Here is a 17,228-nt window from a genome sequence, read left to right as displayed (position 1 = left end):
AGTTGAGCTACAGTATATATTTTAAAATTGGTGCAAAAGAGAGGGGGACAGTATGTGGAAGTAGGAAAAGAGTGATTAACACTGAAGTGGAAAAAGTGGAGTCTAGACACCAGCTATAACAACTATTGTAGATCACATGTGACACCGATGACCCTTTTGTCCCCAACACTGAGTCAGGGTGTGAACAATGATCATGCCTCTGTAGCGTGGCTGGCGGCTGCTCCTCCTGCAGCCTCTCCTCCAGGAATGCTGATATAAGACGAGGAGGAAGAGTGGTGTGTGGACACGGTCATTCTGAGCACATCTCTGCAGATATCAGCTGTAAAGGTATAGGCTTTTTTTTTATTTATTTCTGTGCAGACCCTCAACCTTCACACTGTTTATTTTGTGTTTTTGATTGAAATCACTTGAAGTTGTTTTAATTTTGTGTGACGTTTCTGCAAAGGGTGATTAAGTTTACCTGTATGGGTTAGGTTGCAGTGATCCTCTAACAAACATGACATAGTGACCTCTGACCCTCCCTGCCACATAAACAAGGCCACATTGATTGGCTTCTATTAACTCCAGCTGGAACATGTCAATGTCTGGTTGCAGCCAATCACAAGTCACCACCAGGCATGAAAAACTAGACAATGTTGCTTGATGTAATTGGAGGTGAGGAGAGGGAAAGAAAGCTTAGGTGTGCACGGTGAGAAGTAGTTTCTCTTGCTGGTTTGATCGTGTCCTTTTTTGTTTTTTTTCTAGTTGGTCATCTGTTTGCTGACTTTCAGTTTTGTTTTTTGCTGTACTTCCTGGTTTTCGTTTGTGAAGTTGTGTCACAGCTGCTGTTTATGGAAGATCTTTTTGTCTTTTAAAGATGGCACTCCCTTTTTTAACCGCCTTGATTGCTGCCATTCCTGTAACCTACTGCTTTCCTGCTGCTTTCCAAGACCTGAATGAAAGTGGACGTAAGTAAGAGTTTGTCGACATGAAGTAGGTAAACGTGGCCGTGCTTCTTTGACTGCATTGGGTTTTCTAATCTTGACAGGAAACAGAACCTCCATAAAGTTTCTGGCTGTCGGGGACTGGGGAGGAGTGCCTTACCCCCCCTATGTCACCGCTGTGCAGAAGACCACAGCTCAAGAAATGAGTAAAATAGCAGAGCAGATGGGAGCTGACTTTATCGTTGCCCTTGGCGATAACTTTTACTATAAAGGTGTGGATAGTGTGGATTCCCCTCGGTTTCAGGTTGGTTGAGCATCTTTCCTAATAACTAAAATATTTTTTACACTGGATAGTGGAGGTAATGGCCAGGTTTCTCTGACTTTCTTCCTTCAGGAAACTTTTGAGACTGTGTACACTGCAAAGTCCCTCAGAGTTCCTTGGTATATTCTTGCTGGTAATCATGACCATGCAGGAAATGTCAAAGCTCAGATTGAGTACACGCATAAATCTGACAGATGGTGAGCAACTTAAAAAAAAGATACTTTTTTTTTTTTTTTTTTTCTCCAATTCTGAAATTCCTTTCAGAGCTGTAAAATGAACATGCATTTTTCCCCCCCTTCCTCTCTCCTGTTAGGAAATTTCCCTCCTACTATTATGAGCTGAACTTCCACATCCCCAGCACAGATAAGACTCTGACCATCATCATGCTTGACACTGTGATGCTGTGTGGGAACTCCAATGACTATGTGGATGAGAAGCCCAGAGGACCCCTGCATGCAGTGGATGCCAACCGTCAGCTAGTCTGGCTGCAGGAGAGACTGGCTCGATCCAAGGCAGACTTCCTGCTGGTGGCAGGACACTATCCCGTGTGGTCTGTGTCTGAGCACGGGCCCACAGACTGTCTGCTGCAGAGGCTTCGTCCTCTGCTTATTAAATACAATGTCACAGCTTATCTCTGTGGCCATGACCACAATCTGCAGGTTTGTTCAGGAAGATTATTTATCTCTGGTTTTCAGTTTGTGGACCACTTGTTTCAGTGAGTTTTTCTCTCCATTCTACCCAACAGTACATTGAGGAGACTGGTGTGGGCTATGTGGTAAGTGGAGCTGGAAACTTCCTCGACCCTGATGTCCGTCACTGGAACCACGTTCCAAAAGGCTCTCTGAAGTTTTTCACTGGTCAAGCTTCAACACTTGGAGGTTTTGTTCATGCAGAAGTCACAAAGAACAAGATGACTCTGACTTTCTTCCAGGCTAAAGGCACTTCTCTGTACCGTACCGTCCTCTCCCAAAGGGAGTTTAAGTAGACTCTATTTCTGCAGTCTAATGCAAACAGGATTAATCTGCAAGTTTCAAGTCAATTACAGCTTATCCTGCTTTTTAAATATTGGCATTATAATTGAAATTTTAAAAGAATCAACTTGTTTTATGTGACTTTAATGTGATTAAATAAATACTGTTTTTAAGGAATGTGTCTCAATGGTTGGGTTAAGTCTGCAGTTCCAAGTGTTTAGGGTCCTCTCAATTTGTACAAAATTGACATTTTGTTAAAGTCCAAACCTAAATTCCAGCTAAAGGTGTAGGATTTGCTGCAAGAAGGTATGGAATGAGCTTATTCTGGTCTAGTTCTTCCAGAGGTTTCCAACATTGGTTCATGCTGGCTGCTGTCCTGCAGGTTTTGGATGTTTTCTGCCACAGCACATTAATCTGACTTGCATTAATGGATTAACATGCTTGGGCAGAACTTGGAGATGCATTTTATTTGAATCTGGTATATTTGAGCACCACAATCCTGCGGGATTGGTGTTCTCTTTGATTTCTTACTTGGTCCTTATCGCACACCATTTTTAATATAAAGTAGATCATCCTTTTTATAATGCCAGAACTCAGACCAGTTGTACATGACAATGTGTAGTTGTCCAGGGGGGAACTCTGCAACATCACAACATGGTGGCCAGCTGCAGGATCTATAATGGACCTTTCAGCAAAAGAAACTTAGAATAAAACATATGTGTAAGTGTGATGGTTAAAAAGATGCATTTTAAGGACCTTACCTGTCAGATATGAGCTCTTAAAGGTAAATTGTGTAAACTTTGACTTCAGTTGAGAGAATTGCATGATCTCAACGTTTTCCTACAGAAACTCATTGTAAATACATAAAGGCATGGTCCAGAGCCCACTAAACTCATTACTATGTCTTTATTTGACCACTGAAACAAATTTTGAAATATTTGAGTAAAATGCTGTAATTGAGAAAAACAGAAATCTGCAGCAGAAACACTGATTTGAAATTTAGGCCAGGTCAACTAGCTTAGTCACTGAGCTTTTTTTTTTCCTCTTGGCAAGTGAAGTTTAATGATGTCATGGTCAGTTTAAGGACAAGATGGGACAAGTCTTTCGCAGTTACAGCCCTTTTGTCCGTCACACAGAATGACCTGGCCTGCCAACATGGGATTAGCCTGGATGACTGCAGATTGCTACTGACTTCATCAACACTAAACTCAGACAACCAATGACAATTAAGCTGGGAGGGAAACAGCTGTTTTCTTATGTTTCTCCTGTCTTTGGCAAGTGTGTTGATATTTCATATCTAATTAATTTAAGGTGTTTTTACACACATTCTGCAAATATGTAATTTACATCATTTAATCTTCATAGATTCCACAAATTTGTTTTCCTTTCAAAACAATGTCTGATTCTGTTATGTAATAAAATGGCATGGAGATGTTTTTTCCCTTTGTGGTTGCTGTGGTCTTAAATAAAGGTTATTATAAGGTTACTGACAGAAAGTGAGAGCTATCTAGATCCAATTAGGATGAATTACAGCCCATTTGTGTAATGCATTGTCAGACTGGGAGCTGGACTGACAGAACTCGAGTCAATACTAAAGAAGTTCACTGAGGTAATCTGAGGATAAAGGACAGGTGGGGCTCACAAAACCACGACTTATTTAAATCCACAGTAGACCTCATGAAAACCTTGACAGGTTGCGTCTTGTTTCTGTTGCCGGGAGTTAGCAAATGTCAGCTAAAGGTGATTCGACAGTAGGTGACTTATTCAAGATCAAATAAAAATGTATTTGCTAAGAGCTTCCTATATATAAAGCAACACAAACTGCTTTACATAAAAACAATTTATGCAGAATATTTTTTTTTCTTTAAATGTTTTCTTCATCAGGGCATCAACAAACTTAACCAAGAGCTCATCAGCAATTTGGGAGTTTAAATTCAGGAAGGGTTTTCTTTTCTTTAACAACATGGCTCAAAGTAATCAAATATTCTTTTTTGTTTGTATATAAATAAATTGCCAAACATTTAAGATCTTCTGTGCAAAATGTACACAGGTAATGATAAAAAGAATAAACCCTAAAAAGCCCAACATGACGTGTTGGATGCAGTGTTTGTGAGACATTTTACATCACTTGATGGTAAAAACTTTGTTCAAAATCCGTCTGAACACAAACTCATGTCTTCATCCCTTTAGTAGATACCAGGAAGCAGAATACTACACAAATATAATTTTGACATGTCACATGGTAAGAAATGGTAATTATCCCCAAAGAATTGTGCATATTTATGTTACATTTCATTAAAGGGGTTGTAGTCTCCATAAGTCAATAGCAAATAAGAGCAAAAAAAAAAATTTTTTTTTAAAAATCTTGTTTCAGATTTCTGTATCTCTTGAAAGAAATTTAATGTTTCATTCATTCATTTTCCGAACCGCTTATTCCAATTCAGGGTCGCGGGGAAGCTGGAGCCTATCCCAGCTGGCTTTGGGCGACAGGCAGGGTACACCCTGGACAGCTCGCCAGTCCATCGCAGGGACACACACAGACGAACAACCACACTCATGCCTAGGGGCAATTTTAGAGTGACCAATTAACCTATCATGCATGTCTTTGGATGGTGGGAGGAAGCCGGAGTACCCGGAGAGAACCCACGCATACACGGGGAGAACATGCAAACTCCACACAGAAAGGCCACTGACCAAACCAGCCAAGGATTGAACCAGTGACCTTCTTGCTGTGAGGCCACAGTGCGCCACACTGCGCCACCGTGCAGCCCGAAATTTAATGTTTGTTTTTTTTTGTTTTTTTTTCCCAGTTGTTTAACTTTGTCTTTATTTCTTAAAATAATTTAAATCCAATGGAGCACAGTTTGTTATTAGACACACAATTAGAAAACTATGAAAATATAAAAACACCAGTATTGAACTGTTCCCTCTGGCCTCCAGTCGGCCTGTTTAGTAGTAATATTCCTGCAGCATTTTAACATATGCAGCCTACCAAGCACATGCTTTCAAATAAGTTTTTTGATAAAATAAATAACCTGTGCAATATATATCTTGTCTCGTCTCGTCTCGTCTCGTCTCGTCTCGTCTTATCTTAGTTTAGTTTAGCTTAGCTTATCAACAAGCTTAACTATGAAGAACCCAGTGTGAAATATATAATACGTGCGGTTTCTGAGACATTTGACATCACTTTATGAAACAAACTTTCCTCAAAATCTTGTGAAAAACAATTAAATTTGTGTCTTTTGCCCCTTAATAAACACCAGAAAGCAGAAGATTATATAAAAAAAAGATTTGATTGTAATAAATGATAAAGATCCCTAAAAAATGTTGGTACTTTCTTTATTTGGTTAAAGGGACAAATAAAAACCTCATATTAAAAAAATTATTTAATTCTTGAACATTGGATTATTTTTTTAATTGACAGAGTAAATGAATATAGAATTTCCAACAATGATTTCCTTGCAAAACTTGAAAATACACAAGAAAACCGGAAATACAACTGGTTGGACTTTTCTTTAAATGAACATTTTCATGCTGAAAGCAACAGTGAACAGGGTGAAGTTTCTGAACCTGTGCCAACAGATTAGGACAAAAACAGACTGACAGAATAAGTTCACATCATGAAACTAACTTTTAGTCCCTGATAAATAAATAAAGCTGACTTGATTTCTGGTTGTGTCCTGATCTACTCTAAAGCCTTCCTTGTCATCCAGTCTTTCTAACAAATAACAGGCCTTGATATTTTTCTGGTGCACTTTCTCATGCAGCTTCTTATTTCTTGTTCCTGTTTTCAACCAAACCCCTGAACCTTCATGTGAGGCTGCATATTTTATACTTTACCACCTGCTGCCAAACCTACAAATCTGCATGGCAGTAATCCTGTGCTCGCGTGTTCAGCTTCAAAATGCAGAGAGCAGCTAATCCTACATGCCTCTTGCCTTTGGTGAGCATGGCTGGGAGACACAGTTCATGAATAGTCAGATCTATGGCAGCGTACAGAGTCAAGTTCTCCTCTAACTAGCAACAACAATAGTCTTACAAGTCATTTCATACCAGCTTTGCAAAAAGTTTACAGTTCTTTAAAGTTTTTAAATGGATGAAAAAATACACACGTTGGTAGAGTCATCAAAGCTTTCATTTGTATTTCAGATAATGACAAAGTTATTATAAGACAGTTTTCTTTGTTGTGCCAGATCCTGGTGTTTAAGTGTGCGCTAAATGTCAGTTTCAATTTCAGGGGACTTTGACATTTCCTTTCTAAGTCCATTATCAGCAATGGATTTTCAAAATGAACTAGTAATGACATGATTTCTTCCCCATCCACACTGCTACTGTTTTACTGTTGCAACATCTCGTAGCTCTGTGGAAAACATTTTCACATTTTAAACTTGGTAACCTTCTCACAACCTGAGCTTCTTTTAGTCTTTATTGGCTCCACATTAAATCCCAACCCCTCCACTCCAGTTGTTGAGATCCTGCGCCCTTAGCACTTCTCCCAGTGTCAATGTTGAGTTAAGAGTTCTGAGAAATGCTACCTGAAGAAATGCACTTAGGAAACTATCCGGTAGGCAAAATGAAAAGAGCTCGCAATGAGTCCAAATCAAGTCTCTCTTAAAACACAGGTGTTTTATTTAAACGATTTAGAAAGAAAATAAAATGGAAATTAGTTTTCTTTAAAGTTGTCATCAAGTCTTTTTAAATAGAACCTCCTGTTACAAAGTACTTTACTAAAAGCAAAATTGTCCCCAATTTTCTTTTCTTTAAGTGGCCTCTTTCTACTTTCTCTGTATCTCTTCAACACTCACCTTAACATCCACATGTTTGCTCTTCCAGTTGTAAAATAAAAGTTTATTTCTGTCCAGTGAATTGTATTGTAAATGTGTTGCTGATCTTCAGCAATATTAACTCCTCACAGTATATAAAACATCTAAATCAGAAGGCTACGAATGCCACCACATCTTCAACAAACAAATCATCCTGCAATTTCAATAAATCAGATTTATCACTTTGTCAAATAAAATTATTTTAAAAATCCCAGATGTGTTCTTGTATATTGAGAGTAACAAGGTACAGTAAGATAGTGAAGTTCAGCCTTGGACATGAGCCTGAGGTGCTCCAATCGTCTTATTCCACAGCAGAAAAGTAATAAAAGAACGTGTTATGAGATAATCTGCTCATCTAATCTTCTCTCTCTAATCTCCATCCCTCACTAAATACAGGCACTCTGGATTTCACAGATGGGCTCGGCAATGTCAGTTCAATAAGAGCTCTTCCAAAATAATTAAACTCATTTCCAAACAGACATTTGATGCAATGTGGATTGATGGCGTCAAATGGAGGCATGATGTTGTACAATTAAAGAAAAACAAATAAATCAGATCATATCCTAATATTGTACAAGTGTGCATATTTGTCTGCACAGCTTTAGATGTCCCTGGATTTCTGCATCTCAGTCAATATCATCCTCAAAATGAACCCTGAAATCTGTTGTTTTGTGTTGAATAAAGAGGATTATTTAATGCTGACGAGCAGAAAGAAGCGGCATGACACTGCAGTTCCCTTATATTCACACACTCACACTGCAGCAGTTTAACTGATAAAAATTTAATGAATATTAATTTGATATTACTATCGTAACACTCTTGGGTTTTGTGCCTATTTGACATTATGACCTGCCAAATAAAAAAAAAAAGAAGAACAGAAAATATATTTTTGTATTGCTTCTGTTGATTTGATCATTTGATCTTTATCTAAAAAATAGTGATTAACACTAATTTTAGGGTTTCCATTTTTGAATTGAGTCTTAAGGGGATTTTAAATGGTGACCTTAACTAAATGAATTAACCTCATCCTCACAAGTTAGGCTGATCTTCTTCAGGCCCAGGGATATATTTAGTATCAAAGCAGAAATGTGTCAGCAAATATCATCTTAGACACAACTGTTTGCCTTTATTTGATATAAAAATTCAACCTGTTCTTCCTCCTACATTTTTTCTTTTTAATTTGCTTCTTGGGGAACTCGTGATCTAAAAACCCATTGCATAAGACTATCCTTCAGTAAAAGGATTAAGTAAGAGGAGATTTTGACCTAAACGGTTGTTCATTGTGGTTGCTCCAGATAATGGTCAACCTAACTGCTTAGCCATATGTCATACATGACTGCTGTTTTGTGTTTAACTCAAAGGCTCTTCAAAGCCTAAGATATCTTATTTCTGGTACATTAGATACATTCAGATGACATGATGGTTGAAGTTTGGCAGGAAAAAGATCATGTTGGTGCTTACTTGGCACAAATCCATTGGGAAAACACAACATAATGAAGGCAGCCAAAATGAACATACCACGCTCTGCTAGAAGTCCAGTGCTGAAAACATTGGCTGCTTGATGCTTTTCTTGGTGAACTGCTCTCACTCACTGTTCCAAAGAAGATAAATCCACCAATGCAAACTTTATGGTTTCCAGTTAGATTTGGGAAGTTAAAATCTCTACAGGTTTTAGATTTGCCATCACACCTTTCAAAAGATAAAAAGTTGGAGTAAAAAGTGTTTCATGGATAAAGAACCTTCAGGATTTACGTTGGTCCTGATGCGCTTTCACGCTTCACTCTCCTTTGGGAGAGGCTGATTGTAGGAAGGGCTGCCCGTGCTCATGGAGGTTGGGAAAAACGAAGGTATGTAAGGGATGACGGACATCAACGGGCTGCTCAGCGGACTCTCGCGTACAGGTGTCATGGGGATGATGATGTCATCCTGGTCCCACACATGGAACGCGTTTGGGTGGGAGTGGCTCAGGGCAGGTGGCATATTAAAGGGGTTGACTCCCTCCACCTCTCCATCCTTTTGAAGCTCCTCATCGACTGGACCCAGCAAACAGTCTGTTGATTAATAAAAGAAGAGAGATGGGAATCCAGTCATTTATCTCCACTGACTCTACGCATTTCTTTCTTTTCTTTTTCAAATTTTATTCTAAACAGCACCATTAAATTTGTTCAAAAACACATACACAGCAGTTTGACCTGAAGTGACACTAGCAGGCTCTATTTTAATCTGTTTTCCCCTCTACCTCTGTCTAATGAAAACCAAAAAGTTTGTCAAGAAAATGAGACTCATAAAAGTAATTTATACTAATGTTACTGAATCTGTTCTCCAAGTTCTCAACTGTAATTCTACCTACATTTCAATAATGTTTTATCCGCTGCAGTCATGCTGGTGCAAGTATACCACCTAATTTGATGTATCACGCTTAATAACCTTCTAAATACAGTGTATGGTAATTAAAAAATAAAACAATACAGGTAACCATCTGCATTGGGAACTGCTACCAAGCTTTTTTTTTTTTCTTTTTATTGAAAAGTCTATGATGCAGTCATGTATTTGGAGGAAATAACATGAAAAAAGGCAGGCTATACTGGTGTAAGAGAATGTACGGCTCATGAAGCCTGATTAACTCTTGCTTAGCTTCAGAAGAATTCTGGTGCACAGATTACGTGCGATCATGTACCTGTGATATCCAGCATGAGATCTTTGATGAGGTGACCGACGATAGCATATGCCACGGCAACCACAACCAGGGCAGCTATAACAAGGTAAAGAACTGATTTAGGTAGTTGAATGAGATCCCTGGCTGGAGGTTTGTACTGCTCGTACAGAGGCTCCAGTTTTTGCGGCAAATATTGGAATGGCTGTCCTTCAACATCTGTGCTGTTAAAGCTGTCCATAGTTCCAGAGTAGGAGCTTCCACTTCCTCCACTGAAGAGCAGTTAATCCATGATATTCAGTGACTCAAATCCCAATTTAAGTTTTCCCTTTGGTGAGAAGTCTTTTCCTTAAATGCAGAGAGGAAATGTCAGTCATATATTAAGAAGTGAAATAAAACAGTCTGTAGATAAATTCACCCACCTGTCAAAACCATGATTTTACCATTTCTAGAGTCCAGTATCATGTTATCATCATAAATCCAGGCTCCAAAGAGTAACTTAAAGAGGCGCAATGAGATTTGCAGCAGTTTGTACTGTGTCCTCTGCTCAGACTTAATCCAGAGTGTGGGCAGTGACAGAGCAACAGTAGGAGAGGAAGGGAGGGATTACATCAGATCACAACAGCGATCAATCAGCACCTCATCCCAGCCACATCCCAACCCATACAGAGTAAGAGAACATTTAATGCAATCTTGTGAGTGCCAGTCGCATTATGACGCTATAGGCCCACCAAACACATGCAACTAACAAAAACATACAGTGTATCATCCCAGATTTTTCTTTCTGTGTTACATCACTAAAGTAATGATGGAAACAAACTTTTTAGTGCATTTTATGTATTGTTCAAACTTAGATTTGTTGAAGTATTTGCTAAGCCTTGGTGGCATCTGTGGACACGAATGATAATATCCTAATAAACTGATGTGGTTTTCAGGAAGAAGCCTAATTTCATTGCTGTAATAAGTTTTAATGAATTTAAAAACGTGTTGACCCAATTAAACAATAGGGGAATGCAAGAGTTCATTAATATCAGAAAGGTCAAATTGTTAGGATTAAACATCTTCTACACAAAACATTGTTGTGTAGAACTCATGTTGCACCCTTGCTGTTTTATATATAAATATAGCCTACATTTAACTTTACATTTTCAAATGTTCAATTATTGCATAGTTTTCCCATCACATTAGTTTGCAAACGTAAAACCTTGCAAGATGAGATCTGAAAACTGTGCATGTTTGCGAAAAAGTTTTGAAACCTTGAAACTTAAGTTTTGTCAAGTTAAAATTTTCTGCAAACAGAAAATGTAAGTTTTGTGCAACACTGGTTTCTGCTTATGCAGTTAAGTTTCAAACCTTCAATAAATAACAACCCCTGCTGTTTTCACCTTGTTGCTTTCAGAGAAACAAATGTGTCGCTGTCTTCTCGCTGCTTTGGGTTGAAATCATGAAACTCACATCCTGAAAAACTAGGGGAAAAAAACTGCTTAATGGGGAGAGGCAGTTGCTGCTTCCGCATTTTACTGACCCGAGGTTGAACAAACAGTGGATTGAGGTGGTGAGAAAGTATAAAAATATTTTCAACAGATGTGGCATTTAGCCCTGCGATGGACTGGCGAGCTGTCCAGGGTGTACCATGCCTGTCGCCCAAAGCCAGCTGGGATAGGCTCCAGCTTCCCTGCGACCCTGAATTGGATTAAGCGGTTCAGAAAATGAATGAATGAATGAATGAATGTGGCATTTAAAGACAGTCACAGTCAACACAGTGCACATGCTGGTACAAAATAACTTATGAGAAATTTGATCTGACATGTATTTATATTAGATGTTAAATCTCACCCTATATCTATGTTTGAAACAACAAGAATAACAACAATAGCAATAATAATAATAATAATAATAATAACAATAATAATAATAATAATCTCCACACTTACAGTCATCGTACAAAATAGGCAAAAATAAATATTACAAGATACACAACATGTTACTATAAAATATATTGTGATGATAATAAATCAGACAATATAATATATGTGTTTATAATTTTTTTTTTTTTTTTTAAAAAGATAAATCTGCTAGAAGCCGCAAAGTGGCTTTCATTGATTACCTATGCTGATATATATACAGTCTATGCAGTGTTGTCAGGTGGGCTTGTTTTCATCCAGCTGGTTGCTTGTTTTTCTCACACAATCTGGCAACACTGAGTCTGTTTGGAGGTGGTGTTGTTACTTTCCTGCTTTCTGCTTGCCAAGTGAGACCATCTTAAAATTTTAATTTACACTTCATATGAGAATATCTTAACCTAGAAACAACAACAACAACAACAAAAAAATAACCAGAAACAAACATTTTATATCTTTTTTTTTTCTTTTTTTTTGGGGGGGGGAAGAAACTGCATCTGAGATAATTGTCGATTATAGCTGCAGCCGGCAAGATGCAACTCGTTGGTGTGATACGAGCTAATTAGCACAGTTACATAATTATACACAATCATAAATATCAATATAATCAGTAATAATAATAATTTTAAAAAAAACTTTATTAATCAAGATATCAATAGATTAGTAATTTATTTCAAGTGCCGTGTTCGAAATTCATACATTTATTGTGTCGTGGTTTAATTTTAAGTAACTGCTGCTACATGTTAGGTTAGCTTAAGGCTAAGCTAGGACAGTTGTTGCTAGCTTAGCTGTAAAAGCTGAGTCATTAACCTGCTAAACTAAAACAAATATTGTCCTTAGAAATTTGTTATATATTTCCCAATATATATATATATATATATATATATATATATATATATATATTGTTTATGTGCTTGTTTGTTTGTTCAATAGGGCTGGGGTCATTGAGTAGGGGAATACGTATAGTATGAAGAAATGAATGCCTGTTGTATGTTATTATAGTTTGATTATATAATCTCAGTTACATATTTTATTATATCAGTTACATATAATCTATTATTTCCTAAACGTTTTTATTTTTTAAAGGAGTTTCTTAAAATCTGCAGATTTAGAGCACAATATAATATATAATATATTATATATATATATATATATATATATATATATATATATATATATATATATATATATATATATATATATATATACATATATATATATATGCATACATAAGCTTCTAAATTTTAATATATCAACTTATATTTAATTTCAGAAAGTTCTGTGTCAGACAGGCCAAAATGGATTTCATCTTTGAGGGCCTGCCATCTACTTCCCAGTCCACTCCTCAGAAGGTTCACGAAGAGTCACAGATGGTAATTTCTCCTCATATAATGAAAAGTCAGATACTTAAATTCAGGGGCAGCATGTCAGCTTGTAGGAGTACAGTTATATAGAAAGGTTATACAAAGCATTGGTATATTCCTAACTGAGAGGGAAAAGGCGATAAAAAATAATTCAGAAATCATGATAAACATTGATGATTTATATGCCAAGTACATGGGATAAAACCATGCCTGCATCAGATTTGATGCTTTACAAAGCAAATTTCATGGGCATTTTTTTAAGTGACAAAATGACATTTTAACACTGGTAAACATGGAAAGATTTCTCTCACCGTCTTATATTTTGCTTGTCAACACAATACAGTCAGAAGATACAGATTGTGATTCATCAAGAGACAAGTCTTCAAATGTCAGTGTAACTGATGTTCAAGAGCAGCATAGCAGGTAAATCTGAACAGGTACAACTGTGAAACTTAACCTTTTTTTTTCATAATTAAAAACTACTGTTAAAAAACATCCGGTAAATTCAGGCTTGTTTCATTCTTGTTCTTATTTCAATATCTGTTGCAGCGCAAGCATAGATGCCATCAGCAGAAGAGCACAGGAGATGGTGGAAAAAATTAACCATAGCCGCACCAGCGACCAGAAAGTGATTGATAGCTTTCAGGAGAAATTATTGGAGAAGGTACAAGGGATTTTTTGTGTGGCCTAAGTAGGCGTAATTATTTTCTATTTTTAATAAATGAATTCAAATCTTTATTTACTCTTTTTATCCCGCCCTTTCCCTGGTCCCTGTATGTAGATGTTCCCAGGCAAACATCTACAAGCTTAAATGATGAAAAACATGTGACTATGTTACCATAAGTTTGCTGCGACACAAATCTTCAAACCATCTCACCTGGAAACTAGAGTTCAATCACTGATCAAATGCATTGATCAGGGGAAATTTTCAATGTGCCAGGACCTCATTATGTCAAAAGAAGACTAAATTAAAAGATTTTGAAAGTCAAGGGAAAAAATTGAAAGTAAGTGCTAACCTTCAAACAGCAATGTTAAAATCATCTATCGAGACAGAAATCAGGGAGTCATCATGGACCCAGAGCTGAAATTCAGCCTCACATTGAACGGTTGTGAAGTCAGCCGGTTATCACTTAAAGAACATAAGGAGGATTAAAGCACTGCTGTCTCAGCAGGATTTATGCATTTATCTTTAGTAGACTAGATTACTGTAACGGTGTCCTTACACGTCTCCCTCTCAGCAGTTTTAAATCAAGGTTAAAAACTTCTCGATTTGCTGCTGCCTCATATTTTTTGTACTTTTAATGTTTTATATAAAGCACTTTGAACCATCTTCTACATAAAATGGTAATTCTGGCTTTGGTCTGATTATTTTCCCCTAGGTGGAGGAGATCTGCCAGCACATGAAGGAGCACATGTACACCGTCTACGAGAAGAACAGTGATGAGATGCAGGTGAAGCTACAGGAGCTGTCAGAAGTGCTGGAGAGCTGCTCTAAGCTGAGCTGTGAGCTCCTGGGGGCCAATCAGGCCCTGGCACACCTCAAAGAGGGTCTGGATATTAGCCAGAGATAAGAGATGTGACAAAATTATTACTAATTGTCCTCCCTACTTCGTTAACTTGTTCATATCTGTATTATATCAAAGACCAATTTAATGTTTTTGTTTGATTACCATAGTTAGGGTTTCTCTTGTCGGCTTGTCCTTTGCTTGACTCTGCTTTTGGTTTCTGGTCAGAGGTTTCCAATTGCTGCTGGATAAAAGAACTAAAGCTGAATTCATGTTTTCCGTGTTCAATGAATAAAATTACAAAATTAAAATCTCTCTCTTATTTGTTAATATTTTCTTTAATTTTTGTTAAAAAAAAAACAGTGTTGACACTACATAAGTATCATACCATATCTGAAAAGATGCAGCCTAGTATGGCACTCTTTACACTGACAGTAAACAATTAATCATAGTATTAATTTTAACGATTGCAGAAACAGTGGATCAGATCCGCCCATTAATTGGACTCTTTATTTACTCTTCAGATTATCACAAAATAATCCAGTTTAAAATAACACAACTGTAACACACAGTACAGTTAAAATATTTTACATTTACAGTATTCACATCACATTGGACCAAATGCTTTCTTGGGTTGACCAGTTGACCTAACGAAGCATTTGATCAGTAAAGATGGAGGCAGTCAGAGAAAACGTTGCCCATTAGTTGATCATATAAATGTGCTCAAATACTTGTCCATTATCCATGCACAATGAGGTAAACTTCTATCAGATCCAACATGACATCTATTTTGAAGTTTGGTCACGAACATCTACTTTCCAACAGTGAAGGACTGCAGTCCAGTGATTGCTCTTCCCAGGATCAAGGCATGAATGTCATGAGTTCCTGTCGAGAAATGGGAATAGTAAAAAAGAACCATAAAAAAGCTGGTTACACATGAATTTATTCTTTAATTGGATTTTTCAAAGCTACAAAATTTTGACTATTTAGCAATAATTAAGCTTTTTTTTTTTTTTTTTTTTTTTTTTTTGTGCTGAAAACGCGTTACATTTTTCCAGAACCTTCAATTAAATCTTGCCCTATGAACATAAACATGCAACAGTGAGATGTTTGTATAACTTTTAATATTCTTTTTTTTTAAGTCTTTTAACTTTTCATTTCCTCTCATGGTTTGATGGACTTTCTTTTATGTACAGGAACAGTCTGAAGAACAAATTTAGGATCTGGGCTGGAGTAGTAGTCTCAGGTAACAAAAAGAGTCCATCATCATCATCAGGCAACTCTTTCACATTATGGTCGATGGTTTTGTCTTCCAGTTATTTCTTCCAGGCTCTCTTTTTTTTTTTTTTAAACTATGTTGTTCTTTCATCCATCAAGCTATTAAACACTGACAGTAGTTTTTACATCAAGTAATATGTTAACCTGGCCTTATATCCTCTTTTCTTCCTATTTTTGGATTTTTTTTTTTTTTTTAATTTTAGCTAATTCTGCTCATGAACTTTTCTCTGTTTGCTGACATCTCAGTCGTTTGTTAATATGTTTTTTTTTTGTTTGTTTTTTTTTTGCCATTTTGTGTTCAATAAAGTTGTCTTGAATCTTGATATAAAATTACACCTAAAAACATAAATATGGCTCTGTGAATGGAAGCCAAGCTACAGCTTTCTGAGTGTTGCTGATATCTAGTGGTGAATTGATGTAACTGTGCCCACCTTCGTAAGTGTTGACGGCCTCCAGGTTCATGACATGACGGATGATGTGGTACTCATCTGCGATGCCATTTCCTCCCAGCATGTCTCTGGCTTGTCTGGCGATGTCTAGAGCCTTGCCACAGCTATTTCTTTTCAGCATGGAGATCATCTCCAGTGCAGCTCTGTCACCATGGAAAGGGATGCTGTTACCATGTTTGTATTGATGAAAACTGAGAAAGAGCCCTGAACACATCTTTGAAAGAGAGACCCATTACTTTTTCTCATCAATAAGTCGACCAAGTGCCAGGCATGACTGTAGACCAACTGTGATCTCTGTCAGCATGTCAGCCATCTTCTTCTGCATCAGCTGGTTCCTGGCCAGGGGCACACCGAACTGGATTCTGAGTGAAAGATAACAAGTCAATTTTCTCGGTACTTCCTCACTGTATGAATAAGTTCTTAAATGTGTGTGAGGTCACCGACCTTGATATCTGCAAACACACTGAGGAGAAAACATCATGTACCTGTCGAGAGTGTACTGTCGCGCTGCATGGAAGCAGAACTCAGCAGCTCCCAGAGCTCCCCAGGCAATGCCATAGCGGGCATTGTTCAGACAACCAAAGGGACCCTGATCAGATTGGACAACGTTAACTACTACTGCACAACAACATCAATGTGCATTTTTAAGTGAAAAGACACTTACACCAAGACCTGAGACATTGGGCAGCAGGTTCTCATTGGGAACTTCTACCTCATCCATCACGATCATGCCAGTCGCAGATGCTCTCAGGGAGAACTTGCCCTCAATCTTTGGGTTGTAAAACCTTTCATTCCACGCTCCAAGATAAATCCCCGTACTCTGCCATCTTCACACCTGGCCCAGACCACAGCAATGTCTGCCACGGGGGAATTTGTGATCCTTGCAGACAGAAAAATGGGGGAAAAAAAATTGAGTTGGCTGATCAGATTGGATTATGGTACATTTTTAGAACGTTTAAATGGTGTTAATGTAGTGTAAATTCAGATTGGATTATGGTACATTTTTAGAACGTTTAAAATGTGTTAATGTAGTGTAAAT

General features: G+C 37.5%; 1 protein-coding gene and 1 pseudogene across 2 annotated transcripts in view; one reads left to right on the top strand and one right to left on the bottom strand.

The window, feature by feature from the left end:
* The first annotated feature begins 831 nt into the window (after nucleotides 1-831).
* On the top strand, nucleotides 832-2,327 carry acp5a (acid phosphatase 5a, tartrate resistant). Its single transcript, XM_079264421.1, has 5 exons — nucleotides 832-947; nucleotides 1,028-1,227; nucleotides 1,318-1,442; nucleotides 1,559-1,904; nucleotides 1,991-2,327. The coding sequence occupies exons 1-5, from the start codon at nucleotides 857-859 to the stop codon at nucleotides 2,228-2,230; spliced, it is 1,002 nt and encodes a 333-aa protein (XP_079120547.1). The 5' UTR covers nucleotides 832-856; the 3' UTR covers nucleotides 2,231-2,327.
* Nucleotides 2,328-14,945: 12,618 nt separating this feature from the next.
* LOC306774536 (glutaryl-CoA dehydrogenase, mitochondrial-like) overlaps nucleotides 14,946-17,228 on the bottom strand; it is a 4,946-nt pseudogene continuing 2,663 nt past the window's right edge. The window contains exons 8-12 of the transcript XR_013771850.1: nucleotides 16,854-17,069; nucleotides 16,675-16,778; nucleotides 16,426-16,551; nucleotides 16,172-16,332; nucleotides 14,946-15,347 (exon numbers count right to left, since the gene is read on the bottom strand). The product of XR_013771850.1 is annotated as a glutaryl-CoA dehydrogenase, mitochondrial-like (transcript). The remainder of the gene's footprint in view (nucleotides 15,348-16,171; nucleotides 16,333-16,425; nucleotides 16,552-16,674; nucleotides 16,779-16,853; nucleotides 17,070-17,228) is intronic.

Source organism: Telmatherina bonti (assembly GCF_933228915.1).
Source record: "Telmatherina bonti genome assembly, chromosome: 3".
NCBI lineage: Eukaryota > Metazoa > Chordata > Actinopteri > Atheriniformes > Telmatherinidae > Telmatherina > Telmatherina bonti.
Note: the sequence above shows the minus strand (reverse complement) of the source record. Positions and strands in the feature narration are given on the sequence as shown.